Here is a 20,505-nt window from a genome sequence, read left to right as displayed (position 1 = left end):
AAGCACACAAAACCCATGAGGATCGTCTTTAAGTCCAATGCGCGTATGTTTCGCGTCAATAGAGGATAGATTTTTATTCAATGAAGCGCAATTATTTGATCTGGACCTAATTCATTGGAAAAGTTTGAAGGCGCACTGATTAATCAAATTCGATTTTCACACAGCATATTCGACGTATTTTTGTTACTATTTTCACACGTTTGACGCAAAAAATGCATACTAAAAATGCACACGTATTTAATCTGGTATGTACACTTCAAGATTAAATTTGAAGACACACTGCCTTTGCACCATATGCGAGCCTGCTAACCGCAGTCGGAATTGTTCTCAGAAGTTTGCTTATTAAGTCTTATGGTTTTTGAACATCGCGGGGAGGACAAGTGTCAGTGCTTGTGTCAGTGTGAAGTTATTATCGAATCGTGACCACTCGGGTGATTGTAGCTGATTGTAGCAGACAGCCGGTGATGGTTCGTGGCTTGTTGAATTACGTTTGACGTCATCACACAAGATATTTAACCTATTGTAAACATTTGTAAAAATCCGATAGCGAACAGCATTTCAAATATGATCAGTCTCCGAGAAAAACAGATAAGTACGATCAATATTCAATGTAGTTAATAGTAATGAACCAAACTTTTGATTCCAAAAAGTCTAGGTTAAATTTGTCCATCTGGGCAATATTTCCATGAAATGGACACTCATAATTCAAGGATAATCTACTCTTATACAATTGAATTAATGCATGATTTTGCAGATTTTTTCGCATCATACAAGAACTATTTCCTCTACCATTTTCATATTGAAAATGATTCATTGAACTCACACAGATCTGTTTACAATCAAGATCCTACTTTAATTTTATTACTCGTCACACTGTTCCATACAAATTTTTAATTCAAACTTGTGTACCAGATGCTCTGAGGCAAATGCTAAACCTCAATGATCCTGAAGTAAAACTGGATGCTGCTGAACCAACATGGAAAATCCTCATATATGACAGAGTTGGACAGGACATAATATCACCATTAGTTTCGATCAAGGAACTTAGAGAGCTTGGAATAACGCTGCATATGTAAGTTCCGTACATTCGTCAGCAGTGTGGATACATCTTTGTAATAAATATAGTTACACGGGCAAACCAACCATAAGCGTATTGTTAATAATCCTTTACTTTAACGAAAGAAATACTCCTCAGTATTTGACTCTACTCGGAAAAAGGTTAAATACATAGGCACCAACGAAGTAATTTCTATTTGTTTTCCATAGACCACTTAAACTCGATTCTCATTAGACTTATGTTAGATACTATAATTATCATTTTTTGAATTAAGGCAGCTCCACTCCGACAGAGATCCTATTCCTGAGGTTCCAGCTGTTTATTTTTGCGCACCTACTGATGAGAACTTAGGACGTATTGGTCAAGATTTACAGAATGGTTTATATGATATATATCATTTGAATTTTATATCACCGATATCGCGGCAGAAAATGGAAGATCTTGCTGCTGCAGCTTTGCAGGCTGGAGCAGTAGCAAATATTCACAAGGTTGTCTAATTCAATTGACATTAGTTTACATTCAACAAGAGAGAAGAGAGAGTATTTAATGTTTTCATTGATTCTTTTTTAATTCAAGGTTTTTGATCAATATCTCAATTTTATAACGTTAGAGGATGATTTGTTCGTTCTGAGACATCAGAACAGCGATGCCATCTCATATCATGGTTAGTATAAACATATAGGTTTACTAGTTCTTTTTCTATGAAACTATCAGTTGTAGTTAGAATTATGTTGATTACTATAGCTTGTTCACACTTCTAGCTATCAATCGTGGAGAAATAAAGGACACAGAAATGGAGGGAATCATGGATGCAATAGTTGACAGCCTCTTTTCAGTGTTTGTGACCTTAGGAACAGTTCCTATTATACGTTGCCCAAAAGGTAATGCTGCAGAAATGGTTGCAAAGAAGTTGGACAAGAAACTGAGAGAAAATGTTTGGGATGCAAGAAATAACTTGTTTCAGGGTGAGGTTTCTGGAACAGGAAATTTCAGGTACCATGTGAATCCACCTATACACTATTAACGGGTCAAACATAATTACTAGGGTGTTTAAAAATAAAAAAAATTTCGATTTTTCGGAAGATCACGCGAATTTGATTTTTCATTTTTTTCCCTTTTTATCGAATTTATAATGTATAATTGTTAGTTAACATTTTTTTTGTGCTCACAGCGGCCAGTGGATCAGTTTCTGTTTTAAATAAGATGCTACTGATTATTATTCAATTAAAACACGGGACCATCTCATTTAAGACATAAACTGATCCACTGGCTGCTCTGAGCACAAAAAAAATGTTAACTAACAATTATCCATCATAAATTCGATAAAAAGGAGAAAGAAAATTAAAAAACAAATGCCCCCGATCTTTCATCCAACCTACAATGCCCATCTTTGGCCAGAATTTTTGTTTCTACCTAAACTAATCATTTCAAGTGTGGCTCGTTGGTAAACCAAATTTTTTTCATTTTGAAACACCGTAATAATTACATTGAAAAATTAATTTACATCAATTAATTTGTCAGATTTTGTTTGAAAATTATGATGCTAGTTTACTTCTAGATTTTCCGAATTTTTTTATAAGTGTGAAATTTATTTTTTGTCCAGTTTCCAACGGCCATTGCTCATTGTGCTGGATCGCAGTGTAGATATGGCAACACCACTTCACCATACTTGGACATATCAAGCATTGGCACACGACGTATTAGAACTAGCTTTGAACCGTTTAGTAGTCGAAGAAAGTGCCGGAAGATCGCCAGCTGGTGGAGCACGGTCGAAAACGCGTGCCTGTGAACTAGATAACCGAGATCGTTTTTGGTCAATTCATAAAGGAAGCCCATTCCCTATGGTAGCTGAAGCAATTCAAGAGGAATTAGAACAATATCGAACTTCCGAAGAAGAAGTCAAGAAACTGAAATCGTCAATGGTATGTTCTAAAACAATAACACAGATCGAGAAAAACAAATTTTTTTCTTATTGAGTTTATATGTAAATAAATAAATTTTGAATTTATACATCAAATAATAATCAAAATCTTCATTTATTAGCTATACTGTTTGATTTTGTCTTTTTTACGTTGATAAATAACCCAGAATTTTGAGTCTGGGTCCTAGATGTCAAATTGTAAATTCTCCCACTTAACTAAAACAAAAAAAAATAGTTTTATTAGATAAAATTTGCTTTTGAAGAATCCAGAACAACATTTTGGATTTTAAGAAAAATCACTTATTTTCTCAAACATTTATTGTAAGTAACAATCAAACAAACTTCGGTTTCGCATTTACATCACTTTTATTCAAAAATTGTTAATCGAAACTGAAGTTTGTCTAATTGCTATTTACAGTAAATGTTTGAGAAAATAGGTAATTTTTCTGAAAATCTGAAATATCGTTCTGGTTTCTCTAAAGCAAACTTTATCTTATAAAACTAATTTTTCTTTCATCAGTTACGTGGAAGCAATCAAAATTGGAGATCTAGAACCTATGCTCAAAATTCGTGCCGACCTGTGTAATTGAACTATAACAAATATGAGTGACGGTATGTTTTTTATCAAGAAATTTTGAGATCTGTATAACAAACGCACTTTAAAACCAAGATTTTTCTAACAACTCAAATTCATTTAATTTGTAACATACTTTAATCAGTAATATATAGGCTATAACAATGTCTGAAATTATTTTGTCTTCTAGGGGATTGATAATGAAACTGACGTTGCATATTCTATGGTATCAAACAATACAGCACGTCTGACAAGTGCTGTTAACTCCCTACCACAGCTTCTTGAAAAAAAGCGTCTGATCGACATGCATACAACTATAGCAACAGGTAACATTAAAATTTAGATATGACCGTGTTACGATAATGGTCAGGAACTTGACGATGACCTACACCTTCTAACTAATCCATACGTTTTCAGGTATTTTGAATTCTATTAAATCTCGACGGCTCGATACGTTCTTTGAAATAGAAGAGAAAATCATGAGTAAACAAACATTGGACAGGAGTATTTTAGACATTATTAATGATCCTGATTGTGGAACACCTGAAGACAAACTACGGCTGTTCGTTATATACTACCTTTGTTCCAATATGTCAGAGGTGAGTTCATATTACTTCACACTAATTTCACTCACAAGCACTTTTTATACTTGTAGATACGTAATCCCTACTTATATTCCTACCTATTCTCACATTTGCATCATTCCTGGTCATATTTCAGACTGATTACAACAAACACGAGGCAGCCTTAGCCAGTGCAGGATGTGACTTAAACCCTCTGGCATACATAAAGAGGTGGCGGTGAGTCAGTTGACAATACTCAGTATACCTTGTTGACAAGACTGTTAATGAGACTTCACCATAACTTTATGAAATTGCCAAGTAACCAGTATCCTTAGGTGACACGTATCAACGTTTAACATCTACTTTAAATCATTACTAAAACTGCATTTCTAATGAATATACTACATTTATTTCTGCAGAGGGTACACTAGAATAGCTGGAATCCAAAATCAATATGAAGGTGGGGGTACTAAGACCGTTAGTATGTTCTCAAAATTGATGAATCAAGGATCTTCTTTAGTAATGGAAGGTGTGAAGAATCTTGTTGTTAAAAGACATGTAAGTTTTACATACATAAATTATTGGTTAATACTTCAGAAAATAAGTGTAATAATTGGTCATAAATTTCATGACTAGAATCAACTTGAAAATTTTCAAACAAAAACTTAATCCAGATCTATATCATATCGTTAATATATTTTCAGTAGATAATTTATGTAAATTTTAGAAATTCCAAAGCAATACATCGCAGACTACAATTGTACTGTTTATTGAATTACTTTCTTGAAACTTGCCTCTTTGTTCCATTGTTCATACTTAATTATGGTAATAATCTAAGCGAAACCAGCAAAAAATGTACAGAGTTCTAGAAATAGGATAATCCTTCGATAATTTCCACAATGTTTTCATATTTGTACTTTTTTTTAAATTTTTGTTGAATAGAACCTCCCTGTTACAAAAATAGTTGACGAATTAATTGAGATGAGGCAATCACCACAGACTGACGATTACCATTACTTAGATCCCAAACAATTGAAACAAATCGACCAAGTTCCAAGAACTAGGACTACATTCCAAGAAGTGATTGTATTTGTCGTTGGTGGTGGCAATTACATCGAATATCAAAATCTTGTTGATTATGTCAAGGTATGTGATACAAATTAAATTGAAAGCTTATACTACTTATCTTTGTTGAGTTATCTTGCTAAGAATTCATTTTATTATGGAGTAATGTGGTTTAAACAAGTAAAAGTGATACCCTACTTCTATATTTTAATATTGTGAATTGTTTTGAAGATATTCAGTAAATCACCATGTTTGAAGTATAATTTAATCATCATATTACGATTTTAAGTAAATATTAGATAGCTGTAACTCGCTTATCTTTGCTGTATCTAATAACAGTAATTTTGTTTTCAAACTCCTTACTTCTCTGATTATGGTAATATAGCATGGCTGGTGTACTGTCTATGTTTTGTCAATAATTAATTGATTTCATGCTTACTTTCGGTTTTAATTTGCTTCTTCCCACTCTAATATGTATTCATTTGTTTAGCAAAAAAGTGGAGGTGGCACAAATAAACGAATTGTTTATGGATCATCAACCCTTGTCAATGCTAGACAATTCCTGAAACAGCTATCTCTCCTGGGTCAAGAAACACATTGATAAAGAGTAACTTTTGTGTTTTTCTATAAACACAGGGAAAATAAATTGATTAGAATATAAGAACAGATACATATTGTACATGTATATACACATATATATACATAGATACCTTGATTAGATGCCATGCACATTTTCAGCAGTCGTTAATAAATAAAGTTATGGTATCTTTTATAAGAAAACTCACAACTGTATTTAATTATTGTGAAGATCAATTTAATTTAATTACATTTAATTTCTTTCAATATATAACTTTCAAAAATAGCAGCCGTTTAATACCTAAGCGGAGCAAATCAGAGGCTGGCTTTATGTGTGGTAAGAATAATCTGAATAATCTTACGTTGTCACACGAAAAAATCAAGCGATATGTAACTTATACCAAGATAGAAAAAGAAAATATATTTTTGGAATAACAATAAAATGTTCATACATACATTTATCATTTCTTTTTTCGAATCAATGTACCGTAACAGCATATAGGAAAATGAACAAAGCTTATTCATATAGCTCAGCCTGTGCCAAAGACAAAACAATTTTTTTTCCCAAAGCTCATAAAATCTCAAATAGAATATCTCACCCAAATATGAGCTCTGAAGATTGATATTTAAAAGTACCGATTTTGTTTTTTGCATTTAAATAACACGTAAAGAAAATGGAAAAAGTTTCGAATTTCTTCTTCTCGTAAACGGTTTGACTTACGAACTATTTAAATACAGATTCTTATAGGAATTTTCACTCTCTATAAAAAAAAAAGTACTTGATAAAATTTTCCTAATTCTAACCTATTTCGAGATATTCGCCTATAAACATTGAATCATCTTGAAATTTGTAATTTTTGTATATTTAATATTACATATCGGATTCGGTATATAATGATATTTTTTTTTTTTTGAGAAAGTTGACAGATTATCAAATAAGATCGGTATATACATAAAATAAGATGTTAAATTAACAATTACACTCTTGTGAATACACAAAAATCACAAATTTCCCATAAGAATCTCTATTTAAACAGTTAGTTCAAGCCGTTTACTAGAGAGAAGAAAATTATACAATTTTGTGATTTTTTTTACGTGTTATTTAAATGGAAAATGAAAAAAACAAAATCGGCATCTCTGAATGTCAATATTAAGCTCATATTCGGCTGAGATATTTTAATTGAGATGCTCTACCGAAATTTTGATGGGCTTTTGAAAAAAAGTTGTTTTTTTTGCATACCCTAATGTACCTACGTATGAACTCAATATTGTAAAACATCTGACCAGTTCTCTCTATCTTACAGAAGTGATTCAGCTGATGTTTATTTGCATTGATTCATGCTCCGAATTTTTCCGCGATTTACCCAAATGTAAAAAGGATAAGGATGAATGAAATTTTAAACAGAATTTGTCAATTATTAATCAAAGGTAAATCAATTTAATCTCAAGCTGGACAACTATAATATATTGCTTATTACTCGGAATACTGTGAATTTTTTCAATAACAACGTCTGGAAAGAACTGCAGATTCACTGTATTTGTTACTATCTAGTATGAACCTCTAATCTTCTGTTTATAACTATTATTAATAAATTTACCTTCATTCGCAATGGATTAAAAGTACTGAGTCACTACTGAAATTTTAACAACTTTGAATCCACCAATGCGTGAGCTTTCGCCTAATAGGTTTACGCTTCTGTAGATTACGAGAAAATTCACCCTAATTCATTTCATAAACATAATAATAAATATCTGTTAACATAATGCTGACATATGACGTGATCTCGTATAAAAAAAAACCATCGAAAATAACAAATGCTGCATGATCAATCATCAATGTGTTTAATTATAATTTATGCAACGATCTGCAGCTGTAATCATGTTTAACATTCTTTATTGCAGTAACAAACGCGTGCCTCATGAACGATTGTATGTATGTACCTTTAATTCAAAGTTATATGCTCGCGGCGCACCCTCGAAATGCGCATATTTCTGAGCTTATTTTTTTGAGCTTATGCGGAAAATTTTTGCTTAAAAAAATCAAATTGCCGCATTCATGGCGCATATGTTTTCCAAATAGCTTGTGTTACGCGACACTGTTATCGGTTATAATGTGATCTGTGTATGCAAGGGTCTTTTACATGAACTCGATAACCTGGCCCAATCATTATCAGTGTTATAGGTATGTACGGTATAACAAAACGTAATTATCGATTCGAGTTTTAAGCTTATTCTCAAGCCTGCGCGTTTTCTCAACTTACACTACTCGGAGTTCAGTCATGTTTTATCAAGTTCTACGTATTCTTCTGAGTTTTGTAACAATTTTTTATTGTGTTAACGGTGAAAATGTACCCCAAAAAAATGACAAACGCGTAGACATCGACTTACAAATGTGCGTCGAAAGCTTCGATGTCCATAAGAACAAGATCATCAGGACTGAGGATTCTCAAGAAATGGGGGCCAAGTATATTAACGAGATAGATTTGGATTCCCGAAAAGAATGTCTCAGACTTTGTTGCGAAACTGAGCAATGCGATGTTTTCGTCTTCGAAGAAAAGGTATATTTTATCACTACTGTATTTTACTATATTCAATTCAACCCCTCCATCCCGTGGATAGTGACTATTACCAATCTTGAAAAAACTCACGTTTTGAATTTAGAAATCAGCTTCTGTCTAAAGTAGTCGATTTATCATGTATGTACTATACGTTAATTATATTATCTACTGCCGAAATATTTTGGAAGAACAATCAGTATGCAGGTATAATTATAATTTTCTTGTAATGTCAGTGATTTATAAATCATAAATGGGACAAATTTTGATGTTTTTCTGTCACAACGGTGAGGCACAACCCTGACACACTGTGGCATTCTGATGAATGTTAAGACATGTACTTATATCCCAATTTCTTAACAATTCAGAGACCAGGAAGTTGTTATCTTTTCCATTGTGGACCACCCGATGACTTCAAGTGTAAGTTTACGAGTCATGCTAATTATACCAGCGCAGTCCTCACTATGAATCTCAATTCCCGAAGTACTGTTGAACTTGAAGAACAAATTCGAAGGACACAGCAAGATCATGATCTTCAATCTCTGAGGTATACATCACAGCTATAAATTTTCCAGTTCAGAATTTTAGTACATTCTACTACACTTAAAATTTTTATCGTACAAAATGGATAATGCAGTTGTGATTGATATTTTTGTACATGTTTCTGGGCAAATAACTGATTCTGTTGATTTTAATTTAACAGAAAGCTAGCAGATAACTCACCTGCAGAATATTCTGTTCTGGAACCCACTGTGTCTGCAGTTACTGAAATGTCAAAAGTAGTCATTATAACAACTGCTGCCTCAGTTAAACCAGGTAAGCTTTCGTTGTTGTAATCAGCAAGGAAATCTTTCAACTTTCAACAGTGCGAAATAGGGTGTTCAACTAATATATTCTTACATCTTGCATATAATATCATATTTAAGAAGGTCAATTTGATACAAAACAAATCCTTGCGTGGCAATTTTTATACATAGCCTGCAGCCGAAATCAATTTGAATGTCGCACTTCTGGAGATTGCATCGCTATATATAACGCATGTGACGGTATACCACAATGTGCTGATGGTTCCGATGAAGCATCGGAATTGGGATGTCCCACTAAGAAACCTTCGATGCCTCCACCGATTGTAATCCAACAACAACCTTTGTCAGCGCCAGCTAATTCAGCTAAATATCAGCCATCAATGCAGCATCACAAACCTTATGATGCTGCATATGGGCATGAAGAGAAAGATTCCAGAGCCTGGCAGCTGTCGGGTCATCAACTAGCCCCACAGCAGGAAAGAATACAATACCCTCAGCAAGTTGTTATTTCACAACCACAAGTAAATTTAGGTTCGCAAAGATATCAGTGGGAATATCAACCCTTATATGAACAAAGTAAAGAAAATTTCAATTCCATCAATTCATTTCGTGGACCAAGCAACACTAATCCATACGAGCGTGAGTGCAATGTCATTTTTACAACAGATAAAAAGAGACTAAAAATTTGACGGAAAATTTTGAAAATAATTTCATAATTAGATCATAGAAAGCTAGATACATGATCGTCGTAAGTTATACTGAATTCTTGTTGAAAGCTTCTCTTCGTTAAAATCTTTTCATGCTGCCAGTTTAAAAAATGTATACACACAATTGCTGTAAAGATTTGTGATTTTAAATTTGTATTTACAGCAGAACAATCGCATATATTCAACCACAAAGGGCCAGGAGTCATTGGTGAAGGTGGTGATGGGTATGTCAAATAAATTGTATCAATATAAACTGTGTATAATATAAATTGATCTCTACTATGAAAATGTTTTATTTTAAATAATCTTAAATGCTAAGATTTGATATCTTGGACTGGAAAAACTAAATTTGTATGTATTCTTTTTTTGATAGAAGTGCTTATATAGATCAAAATCGACAATATGTTCCATACTATCCACCGGATAATGGGAATTGGCAGGAAGGTCAGCCACAACAGCCACCTTCGATATCGCCAACGCAACAAAATATTCCATCTCTGATGCCAAAATTACAGCCTCAAATTACTGCCAAACCTCCATTGTGCAATAAAGTAATAGTATAGCCTTTCATTTTTACTCTGACTATGACTAGTGTAAATTTCACTGACTCTGCATTGAATTTGCCAACATTAAAGTTTGTAATTTAATACGAGTTTTTTTTTAACTATAATGCATATTTCAGGATGATGAAAATAAAGGTAACACTCCGCCAATAACAGATGTGGTGCAATCGAGTAAATCTATAGGGCAGAAGAATTCGATTATTCCAAAAGCAAAAATTGAAATACATGACAGCGTGACCTCTGAAATAAACAAAAAGTCACACCACAATATAGCAGACACAGCTAAACCACATAGTATGTGTTACGAATTTGTTTTACAGACATTATATAAGTAACCGAAATTTTTTCTAGAAACTTTGAGACATGTTATCGCCTTTTCAAAGTTTCGCGTATACTTTATCAACTGTTTTTCCTTATTCTCACGTATTTGCAGAACACTCGGAGACAAAGATCTTTGTCGAGCAGTCAAATGAAGAAATAAAAGGTCACTTAACTATGGACCGTTTGCAAGACAGTAATGAGGACAGAGATCTGAGACCAAGGGGTGCAGTAATATCGTTAGCCCTTGGATTAACAACAACCGCGTTAATGGCTGCTTTGATAGCTTGTCGATTAAGAATGGTTAGACGACGAGGCCGGCGTGGTCATGGACCATATGCGCATGATGCTGATTACTTAGTCAACGGAATGTACCTTTGAATAAATCCTAGTTAAGGTATGAGATTAGGATATTGGGTAAATGCGAAACTGTATTAAAATGATTGGATGATCTTTATACATTCAATTGACGTATTATAGATATATTACCTGTTACAATAAATTCTTTTTCAAGAAGATACAATAATGGTTCACCTACATTCCCAATTAGTTTTTCACCAAGGACGCATTTGTACTTTATTTGAGATTTTATTTGGTCACTTCGGTATGCACTGTTTGACGAAAGTTCTTCAAAGTTCACAGAGCTCCATAAGTTGAAAACTTTGATACGACTGCCAGAAAAACTGAGAGTTCACTTGTTGATAATAATCCTTCAGATTTATTATTGTAGCTCGCGCTTACAGATGCGAATGGGTTAAATACAATATATTACAGTGAAACACACAGTTATAATTTATTGTTATTAATAATATTATGACTATAATATTATAATTAACTTATGCATTATTATTACCATATGCTGACCTCAACTGATACAGAAGGTAGCACAAGACTGTAACGAGAGATTTTCAGCAGAGCTTGAGACAACACTATCATATTATCATAATAATCCTCAGTAGCTATGCAGCAGTAACTGTGATTTCAGTAATAAATAGTTAACATAAGGATAAATATTATGCTACCGCGGCAGTGCGCTCCCTGGATTTACGATTCGGAAGGGGTTTTACTAAACATTAGGTCTAATAATTAATTAATTACATTCTACACAGGGGATCCCCTTCCTTCCGTACGTTGCAAATCCGCTCAACCCTTCAAGCTCGCATGACGTATGATCGTCTGGCAAATTACATCTGCTACTATCTGCTCTCTTGTAAAATTGAAGGTCACAGAGCAATATGATTGACTACAAGTTTGCTTTCTTCGCTAATTCAACGGACCATCATCAAACGTAAGTTCCAGCCCAGGAATTTGAGATAGAAATTGATTTTTTAATTTATCAGTCCGAAGAAAAGTACATAAAACTTGATTATTTCATAATTACAAAATAACGTGTGGAGTTCGATTTTGGTCTCCTTTTTTGTTTCAAGTCTGACAATCATGATCTGCAGTACGTCAATACTACGATTTGTGGCAGCTGATCTGGATCAATAGACTACCATGGTATTAAAATATTAATTACAATCAAATTGTCTATATGTGTGTATATTACGCTTTGACGGCAGGATTCAGCAATGTTCGAACGTCCTCCGTTGTTGAAGGGTTAAGACGATTACCAACAAATAGCGTTTATATTTTAAATTATTTGAATAAAATGTGATGGATAATAATTTCCTATAATATGAGTATCGGAATATGCATTTTGATACATTTATACTGTTCTCATTGGGTAGTTTGATAAAAAATAAAATAAAATTGGAAGTGGTACATACAGGTAAAACTATTTAAAAAGAACATGAGTACAAAACCGTTCTGCTATAAAGATAAAAGTTGCATCTGAATTCAGACATACACCTTTGCAAGAGCGTCAGCCCCAGCACTAGCGATAAACTGTCGCGAAGGATGAAATGCTACGTCTAGGATACTTTCATCAAACTTCTTGCGATGTGCTGTTATATCTTGAACACAAGCTTTGTTATCCATGTTCCATAACCGTATACTGCAATCGTGACCTAGAATAAAATGAAAAATATTGTTTGCATTGTCGCATTTCAACTTTTCCCTCGATTTAACATTTATTCAAAGAAAACGACTTTGTATTTAATTATGAGTAAACTTACTTCCTGAAAGTAGATACAGGCCATTGGGGTCAACAGCGAGACTCGTAACAGCACCTAAATGGGCCACCATTGCATAGGCCAACGTAGCTGAGCGATGGTCATAAAACCGAAGATGTCTGTCTTCATGCGCTGCTACAACTAACGGTAGTGTCGGATGTGCAACAACACGGTTCACTCCCTTAATTCCATTTACTTCAAGTCGTGCCACTATAGCTGCTGTTTCTGTGTCGAATACTGCACATACTCTTTCATAAGCCACTACTAACTTGTTTGGTTCATCTCTGATAAAATCAACTGAAGTAGGGATCCCATCTGTGAAAAGTGAAATCACGTTTTTTTAGGACAGACTCATTACTACAGTAGTATATCGTGTGACAAAAAACGAAAGTTAGCGATCGAGATGAACGTGAAGGTGGCGCCAGAGCGCCGCGAGTACTGATACTTTTGGCCTGAGTTCACACGAAAATATTCATAACAAGTGAAGGAAAAGTGATGACGCTTTGCGTAGTAGTTTTGCAGGACGTGAGTGGTCAATTTCTTCTCCCTAGGGACGAAAGTGATCTCCCATGGGATGAAAGTGAAGTAATTCTGAACTACACATGCGTGAACCTATCTTTACAACACTGAGATGAAATTGCTTACTTTCGAGATAACCCTGCCCAATATCAATTTCCGAATTTTCACGTCTACTGTTATTACAACCCATTATGCAGATATCAAAATACCATAACGTAAAAGGATTTGTGTTCATAACAACAAAATGGCGGTAGAACTATGATCATTGAATGTAAATATGTAAATAATCCCGTGGAAATGTCGAGATCGACATTAGACAGGGTAACAAGTGTAATTTTGTATTTGCATTTTGAGCAACATTATTATGCAATGGAAATTTGCGTACCATCATTGGGTGTAAAATATGTGGAAACTGTAAGGCAGTTGAAAAAGATGACTAGCATGTTCAGGAATCATTTCCGGAAAAAATGTAAAACTTTTCTGATATCGAAAAAAGTTACGAATATTTTTTTTCCCTAATACATGCCCATTCAGTGAAACATCGGTACACGTGTCTATTTTGGCCCAAGAACGTTTCATCAAATTTTTTTTATTTCAATTCACCTGTCCTTGACTTTTAGAGTAAGAAGCGTATATATGTATGAATAGAAGACATATTAACCTTGTTCAGAAGTATACGTGTTTAAAAGAGGAACTTTGCTCTGTGGACTCCAAAGTTTTACGGATCCATCGGCACTAACAGAGAGTAGTTGGGATCGTGGATGATACATGCTCAATCCCCATACCGCATCAGTATGCCCTGCCAGTGTTCCACTAAGGACGCTTGGATCATATGAATCATAAGGATCTATATTGGCCGATGGAAGTGCCCAGCAGTGTATATTGCCATCTAAACCACCACTGTAGCAATGTTCGCCAGAACTACTCATAGCAAGACATAATACGGGTCCTGTATGTGATCTGAATGTATATAGAGGTTCCACGTCTAATGATGCTGATCTGTAATAAGAAACCTTATGTAAAATTTATAAACTTTATTACTGAATCGAATTCATTCAATTATTGTGCAGTATTTGTAATTGACTTATTAGCCATATAGCTTAATACATACTTTTTTGCTGGAACAGTTTTATAGACATTCCACAATTTAAGCGTATGATCGTCACTAGCGGTGATAAGTACAGGATCAGTGGGATGGAAGACCAGAGCTCTTACACCATCAAAATGTGAACGAAGTGTATATTTTGCCCTCCATGTTCTTCTGAATGCTTCTTCTGTAGTTGCAGCCATCTGTATTAATGAGAAAGACTAATGTCGAATTCGATTTACAAAAATAGTGAGAATTGAATGTAGATTCCTTAGTTCTCAAGCAATGGAAAGACAAGACCAGGGATACTGCACTTAACACACACTTTTGCTGCAAATCAGATGCAGCATTAACTATAATATCAAAACCTTGTAATAAAATTCATCAGAATTATATATTATCCAAACAAAGTTCCAATTTCTAATCTATATTAAAGTATAGAAGGCAGTATTTTCAAATCGATTTTTTATACATCTTTTTGGGAATTATCTCACATCATATGCGACTTCAGCATCATTGTTCACTGTTAATTGAGCTAATTCACCCAAACCCAATGAAGAATCTAGGCCCTCTTCATCAGGACATAGAGCGCGCCTTGCATCTTGTTGGAACCCCATACCTGTTGAATCTGAAATTTAATTCGTACGTCAATCTTTTTGTAAAAAATAAACTTGAAATAATTTTGTACTTCACTTTTCCTTATATACTAACTCCAATCAGTAGTATCGCCTTGTGATTCCTCAGATTCTGTCAGCTGGTTAAGTTCATTCAATACTTCTTCTGCTTCAGCATCCACATCTTCTCCAAGTATCATGGATGTCTAAATACAATGACAGGCAATGAGTGAATCAGTAAAATGTATCAGACTGTGAAAACGAAACTCCTAACTAAGACAAACGTCTTTCTATCAGTCCTTATTTTCACAAGTATGAACAAGTTATTAATTTTTTTTTCACCCTATTACCAGTTATGCATTTCTTACTTTGTTTGGCTTCGTATCTGAATTAGATTCGTATATTTCTTCTTCAACATCTCCCTCTTCTTCTTCCATGTCGATATCGGTATGAGCTAGAAACTCGAAGTTTGCCATCACAGCAGCTTCAGTATCAAGAATCATAGCTTCAGCTAGAGGTGTTGGATGTGCCTAAAACGGTTAAAATTTCATATCAGATACAGTGACTGTATGATTACTGTTGTATGTCTCACGTGTGATAGTTAATACCATTTCATATGCATTTCAACATTCAAAACTACAAGTTATCGAACCAATCCGTTATTACCCTATTCACTAAATATTCGTATTAGAAGTGTCAGAAGCTTCCAATTCACCACGATCAAAAGATCATAATTCCACAGTAATTTACCCTGTTGCTTTTGTAACTATAAAAATAGTTACTAGTGAAAACTTTTGAATTTCAATGCAAAATAGGAAATAATGCGAAGACATATGTTAGAACCATTCATGAAATGAAGAACCATCGACAAATTATTAAAAAACAAAAAATAAAAATCGTATTCATTTTTATGAAGCTGTGTATCAATGAATCACGAAGACTGTTGGTGGGCTCTAATTGGAATAATTTACGTAAAAAATAACTAGTTTAATACCACGCTATTACTATCCAACTCCGAAATTATGCAAATGGTATTTGGACGCCACTTTTATCCATTTCGACAGAAATCATCAGTGTGTAAATTTTGGGTCAGCAGCCATTGCATATTAATGCTAACTTTCATTATTTTTTCATTGCTTCTGATTATAGCTGAACCTATCAAAAATTTCGTAGTTCCATTTAGGATAAGACAAAAACAAAAGTTTGTACATATTTGACAATTACTTGCACATCCTGTCACTAATTTGAGTCATTTCAAAAAAGATTGTCACATGACTCAGCAGAATGTTCACAATTTTAGTGTATGAACAGATTCGTTAAATCTCTCATTAATTCATGAAAATATACACAAATTATGAATAGATTAAAATAAATAATCAATGGACAAAAATAGAGATAAATTTTCCGAAAATCCTTGCAGCATTATCCATCACCAGTAAATAAGTGTATACTTGAGACTCAAATAAGAACATTAAAATCTTTTACGAAATTGTATTTAAAATTGGTTACTTCATAGTGTATGTTTTTCAACTGTTTGCCATCAGAGTTTTTGGTTTGAATATAAATAATGGTAAGCTGTGACAATTGGAAAAGTTACTGTAAGTAAATAAGTAATACGCTACTATTTACCTCTCGCTTTTTAAAAGGGGGACGTCGGTCTTGATTGTCGATAGCTCTCTTGTTTGACTCATTGCCATTTAGTGCAGGTGTATTCAGATCATCTGAGTCTGTATTATTATTCAATCCAAGAAGTGACCGAACTCTATTTGACCGGACATCTATAATAGTGTCTGTGTAACCAATTTCTTGCAAGTACCTGTAATATAACTAGGTGTGACCAGGATGTATTATCAATACACTATCAGCATATAAAACGGCAAAACTTGAACTTTAATGCAAAGAAATATTGTTATAGGTACTGTACTAAAATTACATGATGCTTGCAAAAGCCATGCCGAACCATGCTGATAGACAAAAAAAATTAAAGTACATTTTTAATAACACCACATAGGAAGTTCTGAATGTTTTTATGTAAAAAATCAATAGCTTCATTGGTAGAAAAAAGAAAAAAAAAAACACATGGACATTTCTTCAAATGTGATACAAACAATTACTGCCATTATTATAATGAAAAATGTATCACTTATTCTTTATTTGTAGTTAGAATAAGGCTACTACTACAGATATGTGTTGACCCTAGATATGACGCTATGGAAATTTCAACCTAAAATTATTCTATGGCTGAAGCAGCGTCACAATAAACTCTTGCTTTATAATACAGAAATATCGAATTTTCCATATTCATAACAAAATGATAATATGACGTGAAACATACGTACTGTCTCAGAAGCTGTCGGCCCTGCCTCCAGCTTATATTGCTAACAGAAGTAAACGGAGCCTCACCATCTCCTCCACCACCATCAGACCCACCGCAAGTACTTCCCTCGTCGTAAATGGGTGGCTTTATGTCTCCTTGTACCACAAGATCGGTACCATACTTTAATTTATGATATTTTGCCCTAGTTTTTCAAAGAATAATTATTTATTCAATTTATTTGAAACATAGTTGGAAAGGCATATTGAATAAATGGCATATCTGACACTGTGTACAATGTTCTTATAATTATAGCACATATTCTATCTTGGTCATTTATAATTTAAATAGGTATACAGTGAGTTTCGAAATGTTTAAAAGAATTTGTTTAAAAAGTACCATTTATAATAAAAATTTTCTACTATAGAAAGCATCTATTACTTGAACATTGACATTGATATATTCAAATATATTGAATGAAGACTTCAAGAGTTGTGTCATTTGTGAGGATTGGTAATGAAACAGAAATCAGGAAAAAATTTCATTTCAAAGCATTATACTCTCTCTAAAAATATCAAATTGATTTCAATTTGGTTATACATCAAAAGTTACAACATTGGTAGTGTTTCTTTACTTGATCCCTAATGACAAACTTTGACATTCTGTTCGTTTAAATTTACCTTTCTTGCTTTAGTACGTATTCCAACATTTTTATCCGTCGTACTAAGTCATTTTTTAAATTTTCTTGTCCCTTTCTTTCACCCTGTAGAAAGGCTATTCGAGCCTGTAAATTAAACATCCAGATAAAATTTTCTAGTGGGGTTATTAATTGAATCTTAAGTCTATGAAATCCTATATATGGTTTTTTCAAGAGAAGTTGTATTATAAAGTCAATGTTGAAAAAAAAAGCCCCATGAAGGTATCAAATTTTTATTGCATTATAAAATTCATAGCCAAAGTTGATAGCCACAAGTGCAAAGGTTGGTGAAATTGATCCAATAAGGATCAACAATCAAAATATCATTAAATTTCAAGGATAGCTGATAGATTTACAAAATTATAGACATCAAACTAATGAAGTTACTCCGTCTAGAAAGAGTTCCATATGTTTCGCTGTTAACTCTGGCATACTGCATTATTCCCTAGCTAATTTTCAATCGAACAAAGTAGCGGAGACTCTGAAATTTCATTAAAAAGTATGTTTGAAATGGAAAGTTCAATAAGACGTGACTTGCTAAATACTGTATAGAACTGTGTGAATGAATCCGTAAAAATTGAGAGTCAAATTGCCAAACACTTCATGGCGCTGATAATTTTTCATATACTTTTATTTAATTTCTAAGGTATACTGTCACACAATTGGCTAATATTTTTCTCAATAGGTACTTGGAAGAAGAATTGATTTGAATAACTGACGTCCAGTGAATGTATCTGTGTTATTATAATTCGATACGCTATACTCTTTGAAAAGTACATGCATTTACAAGTGTTTGAATGATATAAAATTAACTAGTTATTGATTGTTTAATAATGATTAATATTGATACTTCCATTGAATTACACCTGTTTGTGAATCAGTGACATGTAAAGAAGCTTCATTTGTTACATTGAGAGGTGTTGTCAAGTTCAATATTGGTCCCATGTTTGCATTATTTTTTGTAAGCAAAAATTCAGTAATCAGATTTTACAAAGACTATTCGTGTCTCCGATGATGTTACATATATCATTTGATAGTGAAATTTGGTTTTCTAATGAATTTTATTCTATTGTGAATCAGATAAATTAATAAAATAGATATGGATATCAAACGTTATGGATTCTCTAGCACATTTGATGCAACAGACTTTACAAAAATTTTTATGGCAATACCCGATGTAAATCAAATTTTGACATTTGACATCACTTTGATACGTAATTAAAGTGAAACAATTTTTGCAGTGTGCACATAGTGTCATGAGACAAAATCGTGCTCCGAACTGTTTCAAACCTATTTGATATTATATCAACGACAGTCTTTGGCATGTTTTTTATGCAAGTGGACAAATGGGAAGATCATAAGGTATGAAGGCAATGTAAACACCTGCGATATATATTGTAATGTACTGGCAAGTGAACAATGAATTCAGACAGACCTGAAATTCAGCTCTGTCGACTTCCCATTGGGATCTTTCGAGTTCAAAACGGGCCCATTCGTGCTGAATGAAATGCAGGATGCCTGGTATTGAATATTGCGGCCTTTGGTCACCATTGCCGCCGTCGCTACTTTGAGGCTTGTAGGACGTGTTCGCTCCGACTGCCATGTTACCTAATTGTTCGTCATGACGGTCATGACCCATCAAAGTACTGCTGGTTTTATACTCCATTCTATTTCTAGGCTCCATAGTGACGACTTGAGCGTAAATTTGACTGGGCACCTTCATTTCCATGACATGGCAGCCATTACAGCAACTTCTTTCTTTCCTTCCCTACGAGCTAAGAGATTGACGTTCGCTTCTATTCTATGTTTACTTCGTTTGATGTTCGGGGAACTATGCTTACCGCACATGAATATGCAGCACATACGGTTTTCACAACAATTTATAACTCTCTATGTTTTTATACGGCTTCAGTACAATTATTTACTGTCATTAACTCAGGCAAGTTAACCGAGTACTACGTCACTTGACGAGGTGCCTGTGATCGGACTACACAATGTTACCAACCTCCACCCGATGAAAACAAATTTTGTCCGTTAAAAAATCGGCAACAAGACGGGCAATGGCTGCCTCGAATATTAGCCACTGATCTGTGTATAGTAGAGATCAGTGATATTAGCTAAGGATGTGAGATTCCGGAAACAATGTTACGGGCAACATAAGAACCTTAGCTCCATTCGTTGACTGAAGATATATAAAGACAAACAGCCTTATGGGGCTTTTCGTAATCGAAAATGGACGAGATAAATTAATGGTCAAGCAACGCCCTCTCCGTCCTACCCTGTACGCGCAACACAAGTCGCCTAGCGGTCGGTACGTAGAGGCGACAAGAACTGACGTTACCATCTCTCACCGCGTGTACCCAGATAATGCAGAGTCGAATATTATTATGCCTATGAAATGACGAACGGAAACAGATTGAAATTTTCATTTAATCCCGTATTGGAAAATTTCAAT

The 20,505-nt window shown here is 33.9% G+C and overlaps 3 protein-coding genes and 1 long non-coding RNA gene across 7 annotated transcripts; 2 read left to right on the top strand and 2 right to left on the bottom strand.

Annotated features, from left to right (window-relative positions):
• The first annotated feature begins 447 nt into the window (after positions 1 to 447).
• On the top strand, positions 448 to 5,817 carry LOC124407583 (protein sly1 homolog). Its single transcript, XM_046883861.1, has 12 exons — positions 448 to 592; positions 913 to 1,072; positions 1,332 to 1,545; positions 1,634 to 1,721; positions 1,819 to 2,050; positions 2,661 to 2,979; positions 3,743 to 3,878; positions 3,970 to 4,151; positions 4,273 to 4,352; positions 4,535 to 4,673; positions 5,058 to 5,261; positions 5,671 to 5,817. Exons 1-12 carry the CDS (start codon positions 565 to 567, stop codon positions 5,779 to 5,781), a joined length of 1,893 nt encoding a protein of 630 aa, XP_046739817.1. The 5' UTR covers positions 448 to 564; the 3' UTR covers positions 5,782 to 5,817.
• A 415-nt stretch (positions 5,818 to 6,232) lies between these two features.
• LOC124407624 lies at positions 6,233 to 7,134 on the bottom strand. Its single transcript, XR_006929325.1, has 2 exons — positions 7,007 to 7,134; positions 6,233 to 6,285 (listed from the first exon to the last, which is right to left on the bottom strand). It is a non-coding gene; the product is annotated as an uncharacterized LOC124407624 (long non-coding RNA).
• Positions 7,135 to 7,893: 759 nt separating this feature from the next.
• On the top strand, positions 7,894 to 11,221 carry LOC124406582. 4 transcript variants are annotated; one of them, XM_046882020.1, is made up of 8 exons: positions 7,894 to 8,314; positions 8,680 to 8,858; positions 9,015 to 9,127; positions 9,289 to 9,648; positions 9,991 to 10,048; positions 10,198 to 10,375; positions 10,507 to 10,681; positions 10,821 to 11,221. In XM_046882020.1, exons 1-8 carry the CDS (start codon positions 8,036 to 8,038, stop codon positions 11,084 to 11,086), a joined length of 1,608 nt encoding a protein of 535 aa, XP_046737976.1. In that variant the 5' UTR covers positions 7,894 to 8,035; the 3' UTR covers positions 11,087 to 11,221. The 4 variants fall into 4 exon arrangements, with proteins under 4 accessions (XP_046737976.1, XP_046737975.1, XP_046737974.1 ...); XM_046882019.1 differs by having other exon boundaries at positions 9,988 to 10,048; XM_046882018.1 differs by having other exon boundaries at positions 9,289 to 9,756.
• LOC124406580 (striatin) lies at positions 11,172 to 20,037 on the bottom strand. The gene is made up of 11 exons (XM_046882016.1): positions 19,486 to 20,037; positions 18,034 to 18,137; positions 17,379 to 17,558; positions 16,669 to 16,855; positions 15,408 to 15,569; positions 15,137 to 15,245; positions 14,920 to 15,053; positions 14,450 to 14,628; positions 14,000 to 14,337; positions 12,823 to 13,134; positions 11,172 to 12,714 (listed from the first exon to the last, which is right to left on the bottom strand). Exons 1-11 carry the CDS (start codon positions 19,777 to 19,779, stop codon positions 12,545 to 12,547), a joined length of 2,169 nt encoding a protein of 722 aa, XP_046737972.1. The 5' UTR covers positions 19,780 to 20,037; the 3' UTR covers positions 11,172 to 12,544.
• Positions 20,038 to 20,505: the final 468 nt, after the last annotated feature.

Source organism: Diprion similis, chromosome 6, assembly GCF_021155765.1.
Source record: "Diprion similis isolate iyDipSimi1 chromosome 6, iyDipSimi1.1, whole genome shotgun sequence".
In the NCBI taxonomy this organism is placed as follows: Eukaryota; Metazoa; Arthropoda; class Insecta; order Hymenoptera; family Diprionidae; genus Diprion; species Diprion similis.
The sequence above is the reverse complement of the archived record's forward strand: the minus strand, read 5'-3'. Positions and strand labels throughout refer to the sequence as shown.

What these genes read in the sequence shown, in the direction of transcription:
- LOC124407583 (XM_046883861.1), top strand. Translation starts at nt 565, where the DNA reads ATGATCAGTCTCCGAGAAAAACAGATAA. An exon ending in CTTGGAATAACGCTGCATAT is followed by an intron (nt 1,073 to 1,331) that starts GTAAGTTCCGTA and finishes TTTTGAATTAAG; the next exon opens with GCAGCTCCACTCCGACAGAG. An exon ending in GCATACAACTATAGCAACAG is followed by an intron (nt 3,879 to 3,969) that starts GTAACATTAAAA and finishes ATACGTTTTCAG; the next exon opens with GTATTTTGAATTCTATTAAA.
- LOC124406582 (XM_046882017.1), top strand. Translation starts at nt 8,036, where the DNA reads ATGTTTTATCAAGTTCTACGTATTCTTCTGAGTTTTGTAACAATTTTT. An exon ending in CATGATCTTCAATCTCTGAG is followed by an intron (nt 8,859 to 9,014) that starts GTATACATCACA and finishes TTAATTTAACAG; the next exon opens with AAAGCTAGCAGATAACTCAC. An exon ending in AGACACAGCTAAACCACATA is followed by an intron (nt 10,682 to 10,820) that starts GTATGTGTTACG and finishes ACGTATTTGCAG; the next exon opens with AACACTCGGAGACAAAGATC.
- LOC124406580 (XM_046882016.1), bottom strand. Translation starts at nt 19,779, where the DNA reads ATGGAAATGAAGGTGCCCAGTCAAATTTACGCTCAAGTCGTCACTATG. An exon ending in TACGTACTAAAGCAAGAAAG is followed by an intron (nt 17,559 to 18,033) that starts GTAAATTTAAAC and finishes TTGAAAAACTAG; the next exon opens with GGCAAAATATCATAAATTAA. An exon ending in CCCCTTTTAAAAAGCGAGAG is followed by an intron (nt 15,570 to 16,668) that starts GTAAATAGTAGC and finishes TAACCGTTTTAG; the next exon opens with GCACATCCAACACCTCTAGC.